Source organism: Ambystoma mexicanum, chromosome 5p (genome assembly GCF_040938575.1).
Source record: "Ambystoma mexicanum isolate Mex_15411 chromosome 5p, UKY_AmexF1_1, whole genome shotgun sequence".
NCBI classification, from domain to species: domain Eukaryota; kingdom Metazoa; phylum Chordata; class Amphibia; order Caudata; family Ambystomatidae; genus Ambystoma; species Ambystoma mexicanum.
Window position 1 is genome coordinate 837,716,483 of NC_090930.1, and position 20,567 is coordinate 837,737,049.

Genomic DNA, 20,567 nt, shown 5'->3' on the forward strand with positions numbered 1-20,567 from the left:
ACAGGTAGTCACAATACAGACCGACAATACAACCTCCATGCATTACACAAACAAGCAGGGAGGTACAAGATCAGATGTCCTATCCAGAGAAGCACAAACTCTAGGCATGGGTGTTGCAACACACGGGCCACTTCAAAGCAGAACACCTGCCAGGAATAGACAATGTCCTAGCGCACAAATTAAGCAGGGATTACTTGACATTAGATGAAGAAACAACTCGTTGGATCTTCCACATTCAGGGACACCCGGAGATCTATCTCTTTGCCACCAGCTTCAACTTGAAATGCCCCCTCTTTGCCTCGAGATACCCGGAGGCCCAATCACTGGGGGACGCATTCGCAATAACTTGGACGGGCAGTTCCTGTACGCATTCCCAACAACCCTGTTAATAGCACGAGTGCTGAGCAGGATCAAAGAGCAACCTTGCAAGTTGATACGCATTGCTCCAGAGTGGGCTCGGCAGGTTTGGTACCCGACCCTCCTGCTCCTCTCCCAAGAGTCACCCATTCGCCTCAGAGCATATCGGTGATTATTCACAGCGGAACTAGAAGGTCCTCCAACACGATCCAGCGAGCCTGTCAGTCAAAAGCATGGTTCCTGAACAGCGAACCAAACCTTACATTAACTTCGGAATGTTGGGACATTATTAGAGCGTCGAGGGCACAATCTACCCAGACCACATATGTCAAAAAGTGGAACCGCTTCACTAAATGGTGTGAGCCTTCACACATCCGCTTACAACATCTGTGGAGCAAGTGTTACCATATTTGTTACATCTAGCAAAAACTGGACTCTCCTTGTCCTTCATTAAAGCACACCTGTCAGCCATATCCACATAAACAACAAACCCTAGTCAAGCTTAATTAGTTAATAATCCAGCGGTCAGTCTTCCTCGAGGGGTTACTACGTACGTTCCCGCCAATACCGGAACCGGTACCCGCTTGGAGCCTAAACAGTTTTGTCTGCACTCATAGAGGCACCCTATGAGCCCATCCATAGATGTGACCTAAAGTTCCTATCATGGAAGGTTGCCTTTTTAGTACCCATCACATCGGCTAGAAGAATCCGCGAACTCCGAAAACCAAAGGGTCGATTTTTATTATTTTTTATTTTTATTTTTTGGGCCCCCAACCCCTTTTTTTGTGGTAAACTGTTTTTCCAAAACGGAAACCCAAAAAAATATATTTAAAAAAATAAAAATGCGACCCTTTTATTTTAGGTCAAATTGACTCGACTCTGTCATTCGATCCTTTTGGATTCGAACCTTTAACCGGACACGGTTTGAATGGACATTATTGCAGCCAGGTAGCTAAGTGAGCTTCATGTCCTGTCGCTGCCTGGCCTTATGTTGTCTTTACCAAGGACAAGGTGCCACTATTGTAGAAAGCAAACGAAAAAAGTGAGGTTCACATCAACCAGGTGATATAGCTCCTAGCATCCTTTCTCCCTATGCTACCTTTGAAGGCAGAAGAAAGGCTTCTCAGACTTGATCCTACGAGGGCTTTGAGAAATCATAATGCCAGGTAATCCAAATTCTGGATGTACAGACCACTGTTTGTGTCCTTTGGTAGCCCATCCAAGGGGGGTGACTGTGTCCACACAGACCATCTTCAGGTGGAGTATAACCTGCATCAGACTTTGCTGAGACCACAGACACAAACGGTTACCCCAGAGGGAACTCTGGTGCTTTTAATCAGAATGTGTGCAGCTAGGGCTGCTCTATGGCAGTGTTACTATTCAAGAAATCTAGGAGGTGGCCTCTTTGCCGACTGCTCTTTTTCAAGGCACTGGCGCTTGGGCTCTAGACCTTATTATAAAGATCTGTGGTATAGCACATCTTTGGTTGTGGTGTCTTTCAGGTTTTCTTGTGTATCCGATAGCCCTCCACGCTCAGTCTTCCTGTGGCAGGAAGCATTTAGCAAACTGTGGGGCTTGGTGCTAGTGGCACCACTTGGACCCTGGACACCATCACTTCTGGACTGCACTGCGGGTAAGGACGGCACCACCTGGCGCCATGCAAGTAATTCAGCATTTTCTAAGGTCCCAGTCTGGACATTTCAAAGAAGAGTAATCTGCAGAGGTAACCAACATGACTCATGAGGTTTAGCTTCTACCACTCATTTCATTGATCCACAGCTTTCCTTCTACTAAAGTGGCTAGATTCACATGCACATATTGTGAGGGTTTGTGAAGCTGTGGTTCCACCTTTCATTCCCATGCCTCACATTCTGAAATTGTGTTAATGAAAACTGCATTTTCGCACGAATATGCTTTTGCAGTACAATGCATTTAATGCGATTGTTAACCAATTGCTTTCTTTCTGCAGACAATGTTTGAAGATGTAAGTGGGTTTGGAGCCTGGCATAGGCGCTGGTGTGTCCTCTCTGGATACTGCATTTCTTTTTGGACATACCCAGATGATGAGAAACGAAAGGTTAGAATGTTTTTTGTACTTCACAATTAATTTTGCAGATTTGAGTTTTAGTTGATGTTTGTGCACATGTAGTAACGAAGAGGTTATTTTTACATTGTATTTTCTAGGACCAAAACATCAGACATTGTGAAATCCAGATCAATATTGCATCTCCTTGCGATAGGTTGTCGGTTATTGAGCTTGAATTTTAACAGATGGCAATTTACTTTGTACGAAACTCCTAATTCGCCTGATTGATGGCTATATCTACTAACGATTCTTAAAGAATATCCTTAAGTGATCTTGCTGTGAGACTGATCATAAAGGATTGTTGACTTGATCTGCCCCAACTCTCGAACAGGTCTCTGGAGTCCTTCACAATCAACGCCTTGCTTGGTCTATTACCAGTATGCTTGAAGCCATCATTTCAAGTATTCTCTGAAAATTGACGCCTGGGACCTCTGTAGAAAGAATCATCTGATTAGTATGTGGGGATGAGGGGGAGTGGACTGGGGGTGGTGGTGGGGGGGGGGTTGTCGTCCCAACACATCTTGTGTCCCACTTGTGAATGATTAATTGAAATTACTGAGCGAGTTGGTGACTGGTAGGATACCCACATGTAATTACCTGAATTTCTATGGTACCATGTGTCATGGTAACCATGCTACCTGCTTTGGGGAACATACATGAGAACTGACATAGTTCTGGTGGGTCATTAAAAAAAAAACAAGAAGCAGGTCCAAATCAGAATTCTGTGTAATAGCATAAGAGGAAATGTTTCCTTTGCAAACGTGCCAAAATAGGTTTCTGAAAATTCATGGTAGCTCTCCACTCCACTGTTTTGATTATGCTCAGTTGGGAAAACCACCTATTATGTTAAGTTAATAAGTTTAACATGTTTTTTTGTGACCGTTAAGAAGAATACACTTTTGCCAGGTTGGAGCGAAAATCTAATCAAACAAAATCCTCCACATTTAATCTTCATTTACATTGAAGTTTTGTGTGTGCCCCAAAATGAAAACGTTTACAAACTTCAATGTTGTGGCTTACACATTGTGATGAGTGAAACATTAACAGTAATGACTTAATCAGAGGGTTAATCTTCCTGTGAAATCTATTTTACTCAGGTGGTCAAAGTAACGAGCACCATCCATTACACTCGGGACTGCCTGTTTCTGCTTGGTGGCCTCAGGCCGCACAATTGGCCTTTACAATGTGTGCAGTGGAACAGCATGTCTTGTCCTACAAAAGAACATGCAGGTACACATGTCTGACCTTTACCTAAATTGTAGTCCATGCAGACCCACACAAGAAAAATCACTGCTCCTTGTGAGCGTACTATATCGTATTGTGACACATTAATGTCTCCGGTATGCTGCATTAAACTTGACCGAGGCATCAGTCATCCTGTTCGGAGTGCCTAGTTAACAAAAGTGGGCTGGAAAAAAGAGTGGCAGTTTTTTTCAATAGTCTCAATTCACCTTTTGCACTGTAGTCACCTGCCCCACATTTCATCATATGTTTAAGAGCATGAGCTAATCGTATTTACCTAATCCCAGGACTTCACTAGCTCCATATGCAACAGATTGTGCTCTTAACAGTATAATACATTTATTATTCAACTGTGCCAGCGCTATTTTCTTAATTAGAATTGTGTGTGTGGTTGGAGTCTTTGGCCCAACACTAGAGTGTCTACAGACTACGAAACCTCAAAAGGTTACTAGTGCTTTTGGGTGATATATATTTTGATGTATGTGCCTACTTATTCGCTGCAAACTTTGTCTTCCGTGTACAAGCAGGCAAAAACGGTTAAACTCAGTACTTGATTTGTCAGACATTTAGGATCACACAAGCAATGGTCCTCTTACCGATTGAAATGCACACCCAGAAAGAATAGTGCTGTTACATATATTCAATTTCCCATTATATCAACATTTCTGCAAATTCAATCCTACCTTTTTCAATGGTTTTAATGAGCAAATCCAAGATTTGTGCAATTTTAAAAGCCAGTCAGTTTGAAAACCCTGATTTTGATCAATTGCACTGCATATGTCTTTTGCGGTGTCCATGTGAGACAAAAATGTTGAGTTAGTTCCTTTTGATGCTGTCCTGGAACAGGTTATTTAGCAATGCTTTTATCCTAGTCAAAATTGTCCTCGTTAAACCCATGTATTTCAAATTGCATAGTCCTAATGCATACCTGCGGTTTACACCCTTGGAGATGGAATTTAATCTTCCTTTCATTAATTCTCAGCTTCTGTGTACACAAGGTAAACGTGTAGGCCCCACATGGCTGGCACTTGAAATGTCCATTTACATTGGTAATCCCCATAAGGTGGTGAGATCACTTTCTTGGGATTAGATATGTTCAAGCTAAACTTTGAATGTTATCCTCTGGAATCAGAAACCTTTATTTTGTAAAAACAAATTTCGTCAACCATGGCTGTTCATAATCCATCTCTTCACATATTTACTTACCTAGGTGAATGTTTTCACATAACATTATTTGCTTTAGGTTTCAGTGTCAAATGTTCTCTACTGCTAGATTTCAATCTTTTCAGCACTTGGTTCACGCAACTTTGTATGGTACCCTCTGAAAGGTTTTTGTTTTAAATTCGATTAATGACATCTGTCAAATCTCTGCAGTCTCTGCTCTGGATGAGCGATTGGGACAATTAACTTTCATTCATGCAGGGGCCGAGTGATTATATCAAATCTACGGTGCACTGGAGGGATGACCACACCTTATGGCTTAGGGGGCTTGAGAAAGCCAGTCATCTAGATATTTTAAAGGTGCAGTTTTGCCTGAGTAAAGCTATCACTGACACCATTGCCATCGTGAAGACCCTTTGTATAGAGCAGAGGCCACAGGCAGCATGCAAACCAGAAGATTGAGTCCAGGCAGCAAATCTCAGGAATTCGCGATGAGGGTGCAAAATGGCCATATAAATGTGTCTTTGAGATCTTTTTGCACACATTGACCCGCCTTGTGGGAAAAGGCCAGAATCTGCACTGGGTGACCATTTTGACCTTTTCTTTCTGCAGAATAGGATTTCAATTTGAAAGGTCTCGGAGTTAGACCTGCTCTGTTCTTTCGGAATGTCCAGGAAATAAAACTGAATCCTTCCTGTACATCGATGTTCGCCATCTCGATTTCCCCTGTGTGCACCAACTTGGCAATCTCTTGTGAGAGGTTTGAAAGTTGTTGTGTGGTGGAGTAAGAGGATGGAAATCTTGGACAACCAAAAGCACCTAGGGATCATGTCTAATAAGTTTCCATATATGGTGAAAAAGGGCTTCCCTTGCTTCGTGGAGTTATTCTCTGGGACCCTTATCTTCAGACTTTCACTCATCTAAGATGGTTAAGGGGAAGAGAAGTTTACTGCTCCACTGGATCTACAATTGGGAGGTAAGAGGTGATGTGCCCACCCCTCAATCTGACCAAACTCCCTGCTTGAAATCCTTTAAGTCCTTGGGATTTTACTATGTCCTCCTTTAGGAATGCTGATTACTTCTACAAGGGTTCATTGTTCCGTCTGACAGCTGGTGGCTAGCTTTCTTTAATTGCTAGACCATCTAATGAAAGCTGTTTTCCATTGAAGTGTACAGCACATAAGATGTTTTGGGCACAAGCTTGGTGTACTTCAACCAAGCAGTGTTTGTCCAGTACCAGGCACATACCCCTGGCTGCCGTATCCACATGCCCAACCCATTCTCTAACATGTCCCTCACGACCAGCTTAGCGTCTGCAGTGCCTACTAGGAATGTGCCACTGAGGGGAAAGTTCAGACCTGAAGTATGAGACGTATCTCTAGTTTGTGGTTGCACTTTGACGATATTGTCAGAATAGCCTGCCTTCTGTGTAGTGCACTGTTCAGGTAAACCCCTTTCCTGATCATGCTCATGGTCTACTCTTCCTTGCCAACAGGGGAAGGTCCAGTAATGACCGAAGAGGAGCCTCTGCTCTGTGCCATGGCAGCTGACACCACGGCAGAGCGTGTTGTGATGGGAAGTGTTGACAGCCAGTTTTTTCCCCCTGGGGTTTCAGATTTATCACACAAGTTTAGTGGGGTTTTCCCATTGTGTATGGGCCTCTTTCAGTGTCTTCTGAAATGGCATACCCAGTTCCTATCTGTTAGGTAATATTGTCTTTTTGCTGCTTTTCCTCCATGGACATCTATGGAGCCCCCACATTTTTGCTGTGGTTTTAAACCTAAGCTGATTTTTAGAGGAAAGTAAATTCTTTTTGATTTACTTGCCTTGGTAAGCTTACCTGTTTTGGGGGCACTGATCAATCCTTATGGCTTGGCTATCGGTACAACCGATAACCATTTTTTTTTTTTAGATTTCATGTGCAATCTTGCATTTTACAGCATGTCTTTTAGAGTACCATATACTCTAAAATGGCTGTGCTGTACAACGAGATGTCGTCTTGTCCTTTGGTCACCTTGCCCTTTGGCCTTGTTCCTGCTTTCTCGGGGCTGGATGTGTCATGCATGGGAAGCCTTTTCCCAGGCAAACCCTCCGCTTTATTTTTATTTAGCAACCTGTCGTGTGCTTGTACGATCTGATTCGGGGTCTTGGACTGTCTGTTGCTAATCCACATCCAGGCCAAATGTCAGTTGCTGGGCAGGTATGGCCATGTGCTGTCTAGGATTGGACGCCCCTACTAGTTTGAATGGTACAGATCCTTACCCATTGGTGGAAGGGGGAGGTGGGTTGCGTTGCGACTGCAGCTCATATTAAGCATCAAATTAATCTTTGTAATGCGCTTAGTACCGGTCGCTAAGCGCTGGAATGGGTTTTGACCCCGTGTTTTGCTTCCAAGACTTACAAAAATCCTAGAGCCATTGGTCAGCTGTTTGGGTGAAGACCCCCTGGGAGATGAGCATCCTGCTGAAGACCCATAACTCTTTGCAGCCAACCAGCGTTGTCCTCTACTACCGTCCCGGCAAAGCTCTGCCCCCTATGCTGATCTCCAGAAGGCCTTCATCGGTGCTTTGACCAATGGAACGGTGGGAACAGCCAGTCTCGACTCCCTCTTTGAGTATCCTGCTCTTGGAAGTCTTTGGGAGCGTCCCAGAACCATCCTGTGGGCTGACTAACTTTGTCATGAGCTTTGTTGCCCCTTTGGTCGCAGTCTAAGCCACCAAAATATTGAAGAAAATGAGACTTGCAGTACCAGATTCATAAGGGCTTATAGCTCAGGGGCAACATGCTCGCCTTGGAAGCAAGACACAGAGCACCGCAGGTTCGATCCCCGGGTCCGTGCTTGGGAACCTCTAGGTATTGAGCGGGTTATAAATGACCTATCATACCACACAAAAACAGTGATTAAAAGTAGCCAATAGATATGGTTGTGTTCAGGAGATTTTTACACAAACCCCGCGCCCCCCTTCCCCCGAGGGTTGTGCAACCAACTAACCTAATGGTGGAAAAAACAATCCAACCAAAAGGGAAGCCTAATATCTCTAAAGGTATTTGGCAAGGCAGAGTATTCTGGCTTATCAGGATGGTATGTGGGCTAGTTGGAGATGTGTGTGTATTTGCTAGCAGTTGTTAGATCAGATCCAATCCACCCCTACTACTAACTTGTGAGACCACTTTGTAATGGACTCCTTCCTCCCACGGATTCCACATCTAGGATCTCTATCTCCCATAGCCAGCTTTGGAAACTTCTGCCTGACTCCTCTACGTGCCCTGCGCCAGACATGACATCGGGCCACTATATACAGCCACTCTTTTTCCATGTACGCTGCTCGCTCTTAATTCTTATTCACTCTAAATCTTAACAAATGTTGGTTTCTACTAGTCACAATGATGAATCCGTTGAGGTCTTCAGCGTTCAAACCCTGCATGGATTGCAGGCATCAGGAAGAGGCGGGGGGGGATTTGGGGGGGACAATTGCAACCCTACAGTGCATATGCTTTTACTGCAGGACTGAATGTTGTGCCAATAAACCCAAAGGCGTTTCGAGATTACGAAATATAACATTGAACTCACCCACCCCGTCCCTCCCACCCACCAGCTGAAGGGTGATAAGTGGGCCTGTTCGAGGTCACCGCGCGCGGACCACGGCACTGAGAACAGTCTGAAAGGACAAAATAAAACACTACAAGAGTTTAGATCCCCTTGCAGTTCGTCTCTGCATCATTCTTCTTAGACTTGGAAGAGCAGCCACCACTCCAAGGATGGCGAGAGGAAGAAGCCCTGCAGTGGTACTTTTTTCCCCCACCCCATCCTCTACCCAGAGGAATGGGAGGCGTTCAGGATGAAGATACTAAACGCCTACGCCAAGGCCCAGATGCCAGAGGTCACAGCATTGTATGCTTCAGCGCCAACTACTTCGGCCAAACTGATGGATCCCACTGCTCTTGGAAGAGCTGGCAGGGACTCTGCAATGGAATGCAACCAGATTGCGGCAAAGGAGCACACACCGGTCCATCTCTGGATGTCAGACTCCTGATCCCTAGCCATCAGTGTCGACCGATGCCGGAGTCATGAAAGAGTTCCTCCTGTTAGGTAGTTTTACAAAAGTCTACCTGTGGTAGGACTTTCGAAGACTCGCTCTTAGGTTTGGCCTGAACTACCCAAAAGGTTCGGTAACTATGGTCGAGCAGCGAGGCTTAGTTTAGGAGGGAGAAGGGCTGTAGGTAAGTACAAAGACCACAGTGCACACTTTCAGTCAAGGAAACGCACACTGTAGGTGTATAGAAAAAGGTTAATTATATTTCTGATGCTTGTTAATCTGCTTAGAATCACATGCTGTGCATATGGTCCGACATCCAGTGGTAGCCGCGGAGTATTGCATCTTGTCTTTCGGGGACCGAAAGGGGACGTCGGCATAGGCATGTCTGTAACACTATCCCTATTGTGATGTGTAGTACCCAAAATCCCTCACGCGCCGAGGTCCCTCAGATTATTTTTTTCCGCCCAGATAACTGGTCGCCCTATAGCAGAGCTCTTACTAGAGACATTGTTTATCTTTACTGAATTGTCGGTTTATTCCCCGTTAAGTCACTTCGCCTTTAAATACATCTTCGACGAAGACTACGGGGGAATCTTCTACGGCTGTGGATTTTGGCGCCTAAGATCCGGTGGCCGGATTGTCCATGTGGTCTGGCCCTCTGGCCGACCTATACAGTAGGGAGAGTGGGGTCGGGGTGGCCATATTGTTTAGTATGTCTTTCCTCCTTTTCCCTAAAAAGGACTCCTTTTTAGATTCTGCCCTAGGTGTAGGGTCAGATATCCTTGGAAGGACGAACACAGGACGTGTAACGCCTGTCTCCCCCTAGAGCACGACGAGAAGCGGTGTGCGGCGTGCAAACTCCTTCGGCCCAAGACCCTTAAGGAGCGCCGTGTAAAGCGGTGGGCTGCGTAGGGTATGTCACGCGTGGAGCCCCCACCGCCACACCAGCTGAAAGTGATGGGGGTACGTCGGATGACCAAACGTCCAACGCGGATGTTATAGACCTTGAGGCGGACACTTCTAGATCCGCCACGCCCGTTCCCGACCCTTCCATGCTCGACTCTGGTCTTGCTACATGGACCACACCCGGCGACGCGGGCGTACAAGCGCATCGCACCAAGCACACAACTCCTTTGCCAATTTCGACGCCTTTGTCGAAAAGGCGAAAGCGCCAACGGGGCCGCCGAAGTCTTCGCCGGTTCCTTCGGATCGCTCTGATCCAAGGCCTTCCCTGCATTCGCAGCAACGCATGGCGACTGGGCAATTTAAACAAACCAAGGGCGCTACTCCAAAACCTACATGCGTCGAAAATCGGGAGCCCGGCTCTTCGAGTGCCAAGGCCTCAGGCCTGAAAACTACAGCTAGGCCTCTACCCGGCAACCCGTCCGCTGGGCCTCCTGGTGGCGCGGACAGTATTTCTACTGCCGACAAATCTGAGCCTTTGTCTCACGACGAGTCATCGACTGTCCAAAGCAGCATCGGAAGAATTGCAGCGGCGGTGGGCCTTATTCCGGTTCCGCCGAAGGTTATGGGTCAATCCGCGGAAAAGATTTCGGCGGATTGGATTCCCGATTCCGATGAGGCTTACGTAGATAGTCCAGAGCCTCTCTGACACCCTTAGAGGTCGACGCCAAGGTGCGGAGAACGTTGCTTCTGCTCGCGCAGGCCCGTTTGGGTCCTCTAAATGGACTACAGAAAGATTTGAGGGTTGTATGGATCGGCTGGAGCGGATTATCAGTTCTTCTGATCATCCGCTCCCGAAAAGGGCTCTGGTAGACCCTAACCCCAAATTCAAGTAGATCAGTCTCGGGTTTTCCAACAAGAAGACGTGATCCATACGGATACTTGGAGACATCTATAATGAAGAAGCTTCTTTTCTCAAACTATGAGGAGGATCAACCGGATACGACTGACAACTGGGAGGAAACCCAGCAGGAAGGTCAAGTCCCTTGGACACAGGAAGATCAGGACTCTGATATTTTGTGCCTAGACTCTCCTCCGTCCAGCCCGGCTCGCCAGGCTGCCCCTGTGGATGACCAAATGGCTTTCAACTCCATGTTGAAAAAAACAGCAGAATTCTTCAAAATTGCCACTCAAGAGGCGGTACCGGAGCAGGATTTCGTGGAGGATATTAAGGAAAAACCTCCGGCGAGTCAATCCATCCCCCTCAACTCTGTTAAGAGACTGGTAGCTCCCTCATTGGTCACACATGCTCAGACACAGGCAGTGAACCCGAGAGTCTCAAAATGATTTCGGCCTTCTCCTACCGACCCTCTGTATATCAAAGGGCATGCCATCCCAGGCTCACTGGTAGTGACTACTACCCGGATGAGGGCAGGGCTACCCCTTGCCACGGGAGAAACACCACCGGACAAGGAGTCTAAAAGGTTATATGCCCTAGGCAAACGTCACATCAGCAGCTTTATACACCATTCGGGTTGCTAATACTACGTTATTAGCAAGCTATGCTGATGGCCAATGGAATTTACTCCAAGAAGGCCTCCAGGAGGTTCCTGGACCCACCAGAACAAAGCTTCTCGCCATTGTTTCGGAGGGAAAACTGGTTAACCAGAATGTGGTGAACACCCGGGACACTGCAGAAACAGCAGGCAGGTCTCTTGCACAAGGTACTCTTCTGAAAAGACACGCATGGCTACGTACATCGGGCTTCAGACCTAAAACTCAGGCCTTCCTCATTAATAAACGCATTGAGGAGACTAACCTCTTCGGGAAAGCAGTGGATGAAGCGTTGGAGACAGCCAAGAAGGAGCACAAGACTATAAGGTCTTTGCACCAGATTACACAGAAACCCTCCTCCCTGAGGGGTAATAATTCTCAGCGGTCCTTTTGAGGACAAGCCCGTGCCGGTCAGAACAACTACGGCGCGGGCAACTTCAACACACATCAAGCATCCGGAAGCCCTACTTACTACCCCTCAATGGGTCAGAAACGAGGCAAAGGTAGAGGCAGAGGCCCCAATCCAAGAGGAGCCACAGCCTCTGGTCAGAAATGACCACCAAGTACAGGTCCCCTCCCATGTCCCAGGTCGGGGGCGATTAACATCTTTCCTCAAGGCATGGGAGGGGATAATTTCCGACCAGTGGCTCTTAAAGACGGTCGCCCACGGTTATTGCGTGGAATTCGCCCGTCCTCTACAGTCAGACCGCCGCGCTCACGGCGCCTTTCACCGGACGATCTGGAAATCCTGATCCAAGAGAGGGAAGCACTGCTGGAAAAGGACGCCATTGAAGCCGTCCCTATTCTTCTGATAAACAAGGGTATTTATTCAGTGTACTTCCTTGTACCCAAAAAGGATCTCACCATGCATCCTGTTCTAGATCTGCGCCCAGCGAACAAGTTTATAAAACCCCAGACGTTTCGCATGGTAACAATGCAGGAGGTGATCCCATTGCTGAAACAGGGGGACTTCATGGCAACATTGGACATGAAAGGTGCATACTTTCATATTTCAATGTTGCCAGCGCACAGAAAATACCTAAGTTTCATGATCCAGGACAAACACTACCAATTCAAGGTACTCCCCTTCGGCATCGCCTTGGCGCCAAGGGTGTTTACCAAAGTCCTGGCAGTGGCAGCAGCACACCTGCGCAGACTATCGGTCCCAGTTTACCCTTACCTCGACAACTGGCTCATTACGGGGGACTCGTTTGACTCTTGTTTTTCGAACACCCAAAAAATAGTAGATCTCCTCTTCAGCCTGGGTTTTTCAATCAACGAAAAGAAATCCAGCTTAGTCCCCAGCCAAGTAAAACCATTTCTGGGAGCGCTAATTCGGATGGAAGACGGCCTTGTCTTCCCCTCCAGCGAGAGGTTTCAGAACATGCTCGGATTCCTCAATATGTAGCCAGTCGGGAGGTGATGGTACGCAAGGCCATGCGTTTGCTAGGGATGATGGCGTCATGTATATACTTGGTTCGCCACGCGCGGCTGCGCATGCGTCCCATGCAAGAGTGGCTCAACAGCCAGTGGTGTCAGGCCAGCGGACAATGGGAAGATCTGTTGGTTGTCTCGCCAGCCCTCATTCTCTCTGCAGTGGTGGTCAAGAGAACCTTGAGGGGTGTGGGGGGCAGACCTTCACCACCCCTGGAGTGGAAGCCACTCTCACGATAGACACATCTCTCACGGGGTGGGGGGGGGGGGGGGGCTCACCTGCTTCAGCAGACAGCACACGGAGTGTGGTCCCCTCGAGTAGCATCCAACCATATAAACTTACTGGAGCTACTAGCGGTGTTCGGAGCATTGAAAGACTTTCAGGAGCAACTGCAAGGGAAGACAGTGCTGATCCTAACCAACAGCACTACAGCACTGTATTACCTGAACAAACAGGGGGGGGCACTCACTCTCCAGGGCTATCCAAGCTGTCCCAAAACATTTGGATATGGGCTCTCAAACACAAGATGTTTCTGTTGTCCCAACATGTTCCAGGGGAACTAAATCTTCTGGCAGACGTACTCAGCAGAGATTTTCCTCTGCCGGAAGAATACGAATGGCGACTGCATGAAGACATTGTGTCCAACGTCTTCACAGAATGGGGTTTCCCAGAGATCGACCTGTTCGCTACTCAGAACGCCCAATGCCAAGACTACGCCCCCAGATACCCCCAGAACCGATCCAAGGGGAACGGTCTCTGGATAACTTGGTCGGGGAAATTTGTCTACGCTTCTGGTGCAATTCCAAGGGCGTCAATCCCATTGATTGCTCACCCTCACACATTGTGTTGTATCTAACCCACCTGTTGGACTCTGGGTTAGTCTTCAATTCCCTAAAGGTTCACCTGGCTCCTCTGTCCGCCTACACCACATCAAAAAGTATTGTGGTGGAAAATACCAGTAATTAAAGCCTTTATGGAAGGGCTTAAGAGGATTTATCCTCCCATCTCTCACCCAGCCCCTGGATGGGATCTGAATGTGGTTATGACCAGGCTTATGGGAGCTCCCTTCGAGCCTATGCACAAAGCAAGTCTGAAAGATCTGACTTAAAAGACAGCCTTCCTAGTGGCTATCACTTCTATCAGAAGAGTTAGCGAACTACAGGCGGTCTGTTTTAGACCCCTTTGTTACAGTCCACAAAGATAAGGTAGTTCTGCGCACACACCCCAGGTTTGCGCCTAAATTCATTTCAAAGTTCCATGTGAACCAGTCAATCGAACTACCCACTTTCTTCCAGAACCCTACTAACATGGCTGATGGAACCTTCACACTCTAGACGTGCGCAGGGCAGTCAAGTTTTACCTGGAAAAAGCTAAACCACCAAGGAAGACTAAACAATTCTTCGTTTCAGTGGCAGCTGGTAGATGAGGGGATCCTGTCTCTAAATCAGCGTTCTCAGAGTGAATTGTCAAATGCATCACACTGTTACACTCTTGCGTAGAGAGAACTGCCCTTCAAGCCTAGATCACACTACTCGAGGCACTTGGGCATCCATAGCATTCATTGCAAATGTTCCCCTTGAGTCCATTTGCAAAGCACCACCCTGGAGTTCTGTACACCTTTACAAAAACACTATTGCCTAGACATTCATTCAAGGTCTGATTCTCAGGTGGGACAAGCAGTACTAAAACATCTTTTCTCTACTGTTCCTTCTCACAAACCACCTCCAACTCCGGGTACTGCTCGCTAGTCTATGCACAGCATGTGATTCTAAGCGGATTAACAAGCATCAGAAGACATGCATTACTCACCGTAATAGCATTTCTGATGATTGTATCTGCTTGGATTCACATGCGCCCTCCCTACATCCCCGCTCGGGGTGGAAGGAACATAGACGTCTTACTACTTTCTCTCTATATGTACTCACTCACTATAGCCTTGGGCTCCCTCATGGCAGAAAAAATACATTCGGAGGTACCTCGGCACGTGAGGGATTTTGGGTACTACACACGTCACGATGGGGATAGTGTTATAGACACGCCTATGCCGACCTCCCCTTTCGGTCCCCGAAAGACCAGATGCAATATTGCGCAGTTACCACTGGATGTTGGCCCATATGCACAGCATGTGAATCTAAGCAGATACAATCATCAGAAATGCTATTACGATGAGTAATGCATGTCATACTAAGGCAACACTCGACATGCTAGGCTTTAGTTAACTAGAAACAATTGTGCATATATATAATAGGATATTTGCGTTCAATCCTCAATTTCAATAGTAGACCTTGGATGGAACACAGGTAAGTAGTCAGTGTAGTTTAAAGTTAGCATCATATCCACCAACATTCAGTGTAATAGCAGATCAACATTGGTTTTAACTTTTAAGCAACCTAGAGTTGAGAAGTCTGTCCTTATCTGGAATTGAGGGTCTCTGAGTCAGATGGGGCCCTCTGGGACCAGGGCATGTGGGCGGAAGAACAAAGGGAAGGCTGACGCTATCCAAGTTAAAATGTTCAGATTATTGTATGTGGCAAGTTAAGTTGTTTGTAAAAGGTTTCAGGGAAGTTAGGTAGACTCCCTGAAGGATTGTAGCCCCAAGAACTGATGTCCTAGGCCAGGGAGACTACGATTTGGTTGTCCACCCCAATTTATCTCAGGAATCGCACAAATGAACACAGCCAGCACCCAGGTGAGTACTTGGGAGCTGCACAGTACCTTAGTGAAGAAGAAAGATTTGTCACCGGCGGGCCCCCAGTGTGAGGAGACAGCAGGCACTGGTTTGGATTTCTTGACCTGGTGGCTGAAGAAGGAACTTTTGTCAGGAGCAGACAGTCAGCCTCTTGCGATGGTACGCCCAGCAGACTGTCTTCACGATACCGACTCGTTGGGACTCGACGCAGGCTTCAATTCAGCAATGGTTGTCACGTGGCCGACTTCCCTCCGTTTCTCAGTCTTCAACTTGGTTGAGAAGACATCTAGGAGCAGGAAAGTGTCAATAGGCCCACAAGGTTTCAGCAAAAACTGCACTTCGGGAGACGATGCAAAGCAAGTTGGCCCAGGTCCCATGGTATTGGGAGATTGCAGCCCAGGACGGTCGCAGTTCTTGGTGGGACAGCTCAAAATGCAGTTGGTCTCAGACCTTGTTAGGCCCACCAGTCCAAGGGAGGTAGTCGTCTGGTCTGACTTGTCCCTATCGGGCAAAAGAGGAGGTTGGAGCACCAGTGGTTACTCAGCAGGCATTGGAGGTGTCTACAGACCTCCTCTGGATGATTCTTTACAGTGGTTGACTGAATTTCAGATCCAAGACCCTTGCCTTTTATGCGGGAAACCAGCTGGATCCACCCGCATCAGCCTTTCATTCAGGCAAGTGGGGTGGCTTGTCTCCAAAAAAAAAAAGCCAACCAACCTCCCAGTTCGAACTGGTTCCAGGCAGACACACTACAGGACAAAGACCTGGGGAGTTTCAGTGTCTTGTAAGAAAATGGGCAAAAACACGGGGCACACCTATAATTTAACAAGAGTATCAGGGAATTTTAGAATAACCTTTATAGAATTAGAGATAGCTTGAGGTGCGGGGGAGAAAAGACTCAACCTTGGCAACTAGGTTGGAAAAGTGGAGGACAAAAAGTGGTTGTTCCTAAACAATTTAGGAACTCCCGTCCCCTGCACACTGTGATATCTGCAAAGCCGATCAATAATTTTCGTGTTTTTTTTGTTTTACTGAATTTCATAACACAGTTCAATAGACAATTAAATAGGTGGAGCAGTCACAATGAATAACAAGCTCACAAAATTTATATAGACAACAAACCTAATATTTATTGTACAATATCTTTGGGCCCGACGCGTTTCGAGTATAGACTCTTCTTCAGGGGCAAAAACATATTTCACAATTCATAATTCAATTTCTAGAAAAAAGTAGAGAAGGGTACAACTTAGTATTTTGCATATAATTCATCCAAACCTTCAAAACATTAAATCATAGATATGATTTGAAACATTGTCAAAAGATCTCTGGGATAGTACCTAATAACTCAGTTTAGTATAAGTCCAGTCAGATAAGTAGTATCTCTAACCAACACGAGAAGGTTAAATGATAAGTGGGCAACTGAAAAACTACTCCATTTTCAAAAAAACAAACAAACCACTTAAAAAAATAATTAAAATGTATCTACAATTATGGCATAATCCATGCATATCGGTAGTGTGCCACTTACCAAGTATGGAGTAGGCATAGTTGCAAAAACATCTACGGTGCCCATGGATGGCGGGTGCTTTCAGTGTCTTCCCCCCCACTTCCTGTCCTTTCAGGCGCTTAGATCCTTGGCGGGCTTTCAAAATGAAGCCTGCCAAAGACAAAGGACCTAGCAGGACTTCACCCACCCAGCTAGGTAGAAAAAGGCACAGGAAAGGACAAGTCATCATAAGATGGTGAAAAAAAAACACGTTAACCATTTTAGGATAATGGTGATCCATGTGTACCTTACTTCAGCAGCGACAACAGCCTGCGAAGTAAGTATGTGAAAAGTCGGTAGAAAATATCCACTGCCAGGAGCCATCTAGATAAACTTGTCACTTTAACTAGAAAGTTACAGTAGAAGTGTAAAAAGAGATACATTGTCTCCCCTCTGCCCTCCAAATAAGGTACTGATTCCACAAAATAAGTCTGGTCGGATGAAAAGTGTCCCCCTGTCCTTGGTAACGTCTTATCGCAAGGAAAAGAAAGGTCAGCTCAAGGAGCTCCCATCAACACTGTACAGAAAGTGCTGTGTGCTGCAACTATAAATTGTAGATGCCCTAAAAGTTGGAGGAAAGCATGACTTCAAAAAGATATAACAAAAAGGGTTCCCAAAGGTAGAGTAAAAGAATGTGGGAGTGTGGAAAACGGTCTGCACCCACTCAGGTGAAATGGTTAAAAATCCAAGAGTCCAGCAAAAAGTGCTGGGGAACTCAAAGGTGGAGAGAATTTCACACAAAAATTAAAATCTACTGTAACCCCTCCTTTTCCCCAGAAGTGCCTATATGTCGCAATTAGAGGACATTTATGATCCGTAAGGGGATGCTGTCCCTTTTGGCTGGAGCCATTCAACCACATGGAAGTTGGAGACTTCCCAGAGGAATTCTACAGGCAACTGGGTGACTTTGCAGACCTGGTGGTCGACTTGCAGGAGGCAATTGGCCTGGACACCTTATAGGTAGACCTGATCCCTGCTGGCGCCCGGGCAAGCCATAGGCTGCTTTTCAGCAGCTAATGGCGAACGTGGTTGACACCTTAGAGTTGTCTGCTCCTTTACAAAGGTTTAATACAATCTGACTGACATCCTGGATGAGGGTCCTTAAAATAAGTCTTTGCCTTTCAATCAGGCTGCAGAGGGCCAGTGATGGAAATGTGGGCCAAACTAGCTGCACTTCTCAGTGAACCGCAGCCTAGCCAGGTGGCACAGGTGGGCTCCTTCAGACACTGTCTTTTTGCCCATGCTTCCCTGGAGAGTTTGGTTGTACAGGCCACTACGGTAAACATTAAGATTACCTCCTTTCCATCTTTGCCCCCTGACGGGGAGAGCAAGGGATTGAATGCATGGGGTATGAAGATTTTTGGCTCTTTGAGCCTGATCTCTGATGTGTAAACGCCTCTTGCGCTTTGGCCACATTTTCCTTTGGCCAGTGGTCAGTTAAGGCTGAGGTGTTTCAGCACATCCCTGAAGGGGAAATGCAGGAAGGCTTTGAGGCCCTCCTCATGGAAGCCTCCGGCCAGATTCTGCGGTCTGGCTTGGATAGCGCAAACTGCTTCGTAAGGATGATGGCCACCAGCACAGTCGTATCATATTTTTCTTGGCTAAGGACATCAGTTTGCTACTGACATCCAAGGGAAACTTCTGGACATGCCCTTCGATGGCATGAACTTGTTCAACACAAAGGCTGGTGAGTCGCTCTAGAAATTCCAAGCCTATAAGGTTACCATGAAGTCGCGGGACTTGCAGTGCAGCAAGAGCTACCTGCGAGCCCGGCAGGGAGGGAATTTCACCCCATCGCCATTTATTCCCAGAGAGGTAGAGGCCAAGCACCATTGCGCAGGCTAGGGCAACGTAGTCTCTACAGGGGTAGGGGCCGGGGATGCACCTAGAGGAGGCGCTTCCACATCCTGTGTGCCTTCCGCAGCCTCCAGTGGTAAGCCTCTCCGAAGTGGACTTCAGTCATCCGCACTCTGCGGAAGGCAGAATGTCCCTGTTTGGCGAGGAATGGAGAAATACCACCTCTGACACCTGCGTTGCACAGGTTATTCAGCAGGGATACTGCCTCCCTTTTTCCTCCTGCCCCCCGATGCCACAAACCCTTGCCTCTGGAACATCTCCTTCTGGAGGAGATTCGCCAGCTTCCATCGGGCAAAAGGAGCCATAGAGATGGTACCCTGCTTGGAACGAAGCCGGGGTTGGTACTCCATACTTTCTGGTGGCTAAGGACAGAGGTCTGAGCCCATCCTGGACCTGCGGCTTCTGAACTTGTACTTGCGCGAGACAAGTTTAAGATGTTCACTCTGGCCCAGATCCTCCAGACCCTGGACATAAATGACGATCTCCAGAATGCCTACTTCCATGTGGCTATCTTTAAGAAGCACAGGAAGTACCCAAGATTGTTTTCACTAAGCTGCTAGCAGTAGTGGCGGCTTGCCTCAGAAGGGAAGACATTCATGTCTTGATGAGCGGCTTGTCCACGCCTGCTCACCAGATCCCACGTTGGCACACCTGCACCAGACGTGCAGCCTATTGCACATCGTGGACTTCTCCCTGAACGTCAAGCCTCCGGTTTCGACGTCCCAGTCGCTTTGATTTATCGGTGCAATCTTGAAAACTCTCCTGGTTTGGGGGTGGTGAACATTTTCAAGATGGTGCAGGTTTACCAACCTCTGACTGTCCCAGCCTTCGCTTTCCTGCTCTTGCGAGGTCTCCTGGCATCTTGGGTAGTGTCAGAGGCCCTTCTTGGCATTGGGTCGCTATAGGAGCTTTTAAGCTAACAGTTGTCAGTTTCAGGGATGAACTTCGGACCTTCTACTGGTCTGAGAGTGTCCGGAGACCTGCAATGGTGGTCCGTGAGGGACAATCTGAAGTGGATACTTTTTCGTCAACTTGGGCCACTAGTGACTAAAGTTGCAGATGCATGGCACTGGTGCGCTCACCTCGACGAGCTTAATGTGGTGGTTCTCACAGTGCCAACAGCATATCAGTTCGCTGGAGCTGAGGGAATTTAGGTTAGCCCTAGTGGCTTTCCTCCCCTCTGTGAATTGATCAGCATTTGTCCTGATGGACAATAATGTAGCCATAGTTTACCTGAACAAGAAGGGTGGAGTGGGCTCTATGCAGAGAATCAATGCTATTGAGGTTATGTGCTCTGGAGACCAGCGTGGCCGACATTGGCACTTTGCTGTCGGCAAGGAGTTTGTTCTAGTGGATGCATTGAGCAGACAGTCTTCAGCCTCCCCCGAATGGGAGCTCTGCCAGGAAGTTCTGGAGATTTTCTCCCACTCTGGTACTCACCAGGTAGACTGCCTTGCTTCTAGTGTGACCAGGATGTTCATATGGTTCTACTCAAGGAAATGTCCTCGCCAGGGCGCTCTGGGGACACCTTGACTGTCATAATGGACTTCAATCTGCTCTGTGCGTTCCCGCTGATCCCTGTCCTGCTTTTTCTCAGGATACTGTCTGTTCAGGTCCACAATCTTGATTGCTCCAGACTGGGCCCAGAGAACATGTTACTTGGAGTTGCTAAACATGGCCATCTGCAGTCTTCTGCAGAG

The 20,567-nt window shown here is 47.2% G+C and overlaps 1 protein-coding gene across 4 annotated transcripts in view; it reads left to right on the top strand.

Moving 5' to 3' along the window:
• The window catches only part of ANLN (anillin, actin binding protein), a 728,409-nt gene that overhangs the window by 654,342 nt on the left and 53,500 nt on the right, over positions 1-20,567 (top strand). For all 4 annotated transcript variants that reach the window (XM_069613260.1, XM_069613259.1, XM_069613262.1 and 1 more), the window contains exon 22: positions 2,327-2,434. In XM_069613260.1, coding sequence (XP_069469361.1) covers positions 2,327-2,434 — 108 coding nt within the window. The remainder of the gene's footprint in view (positions 1-2,326; positions 2,435-20,567) is intronic.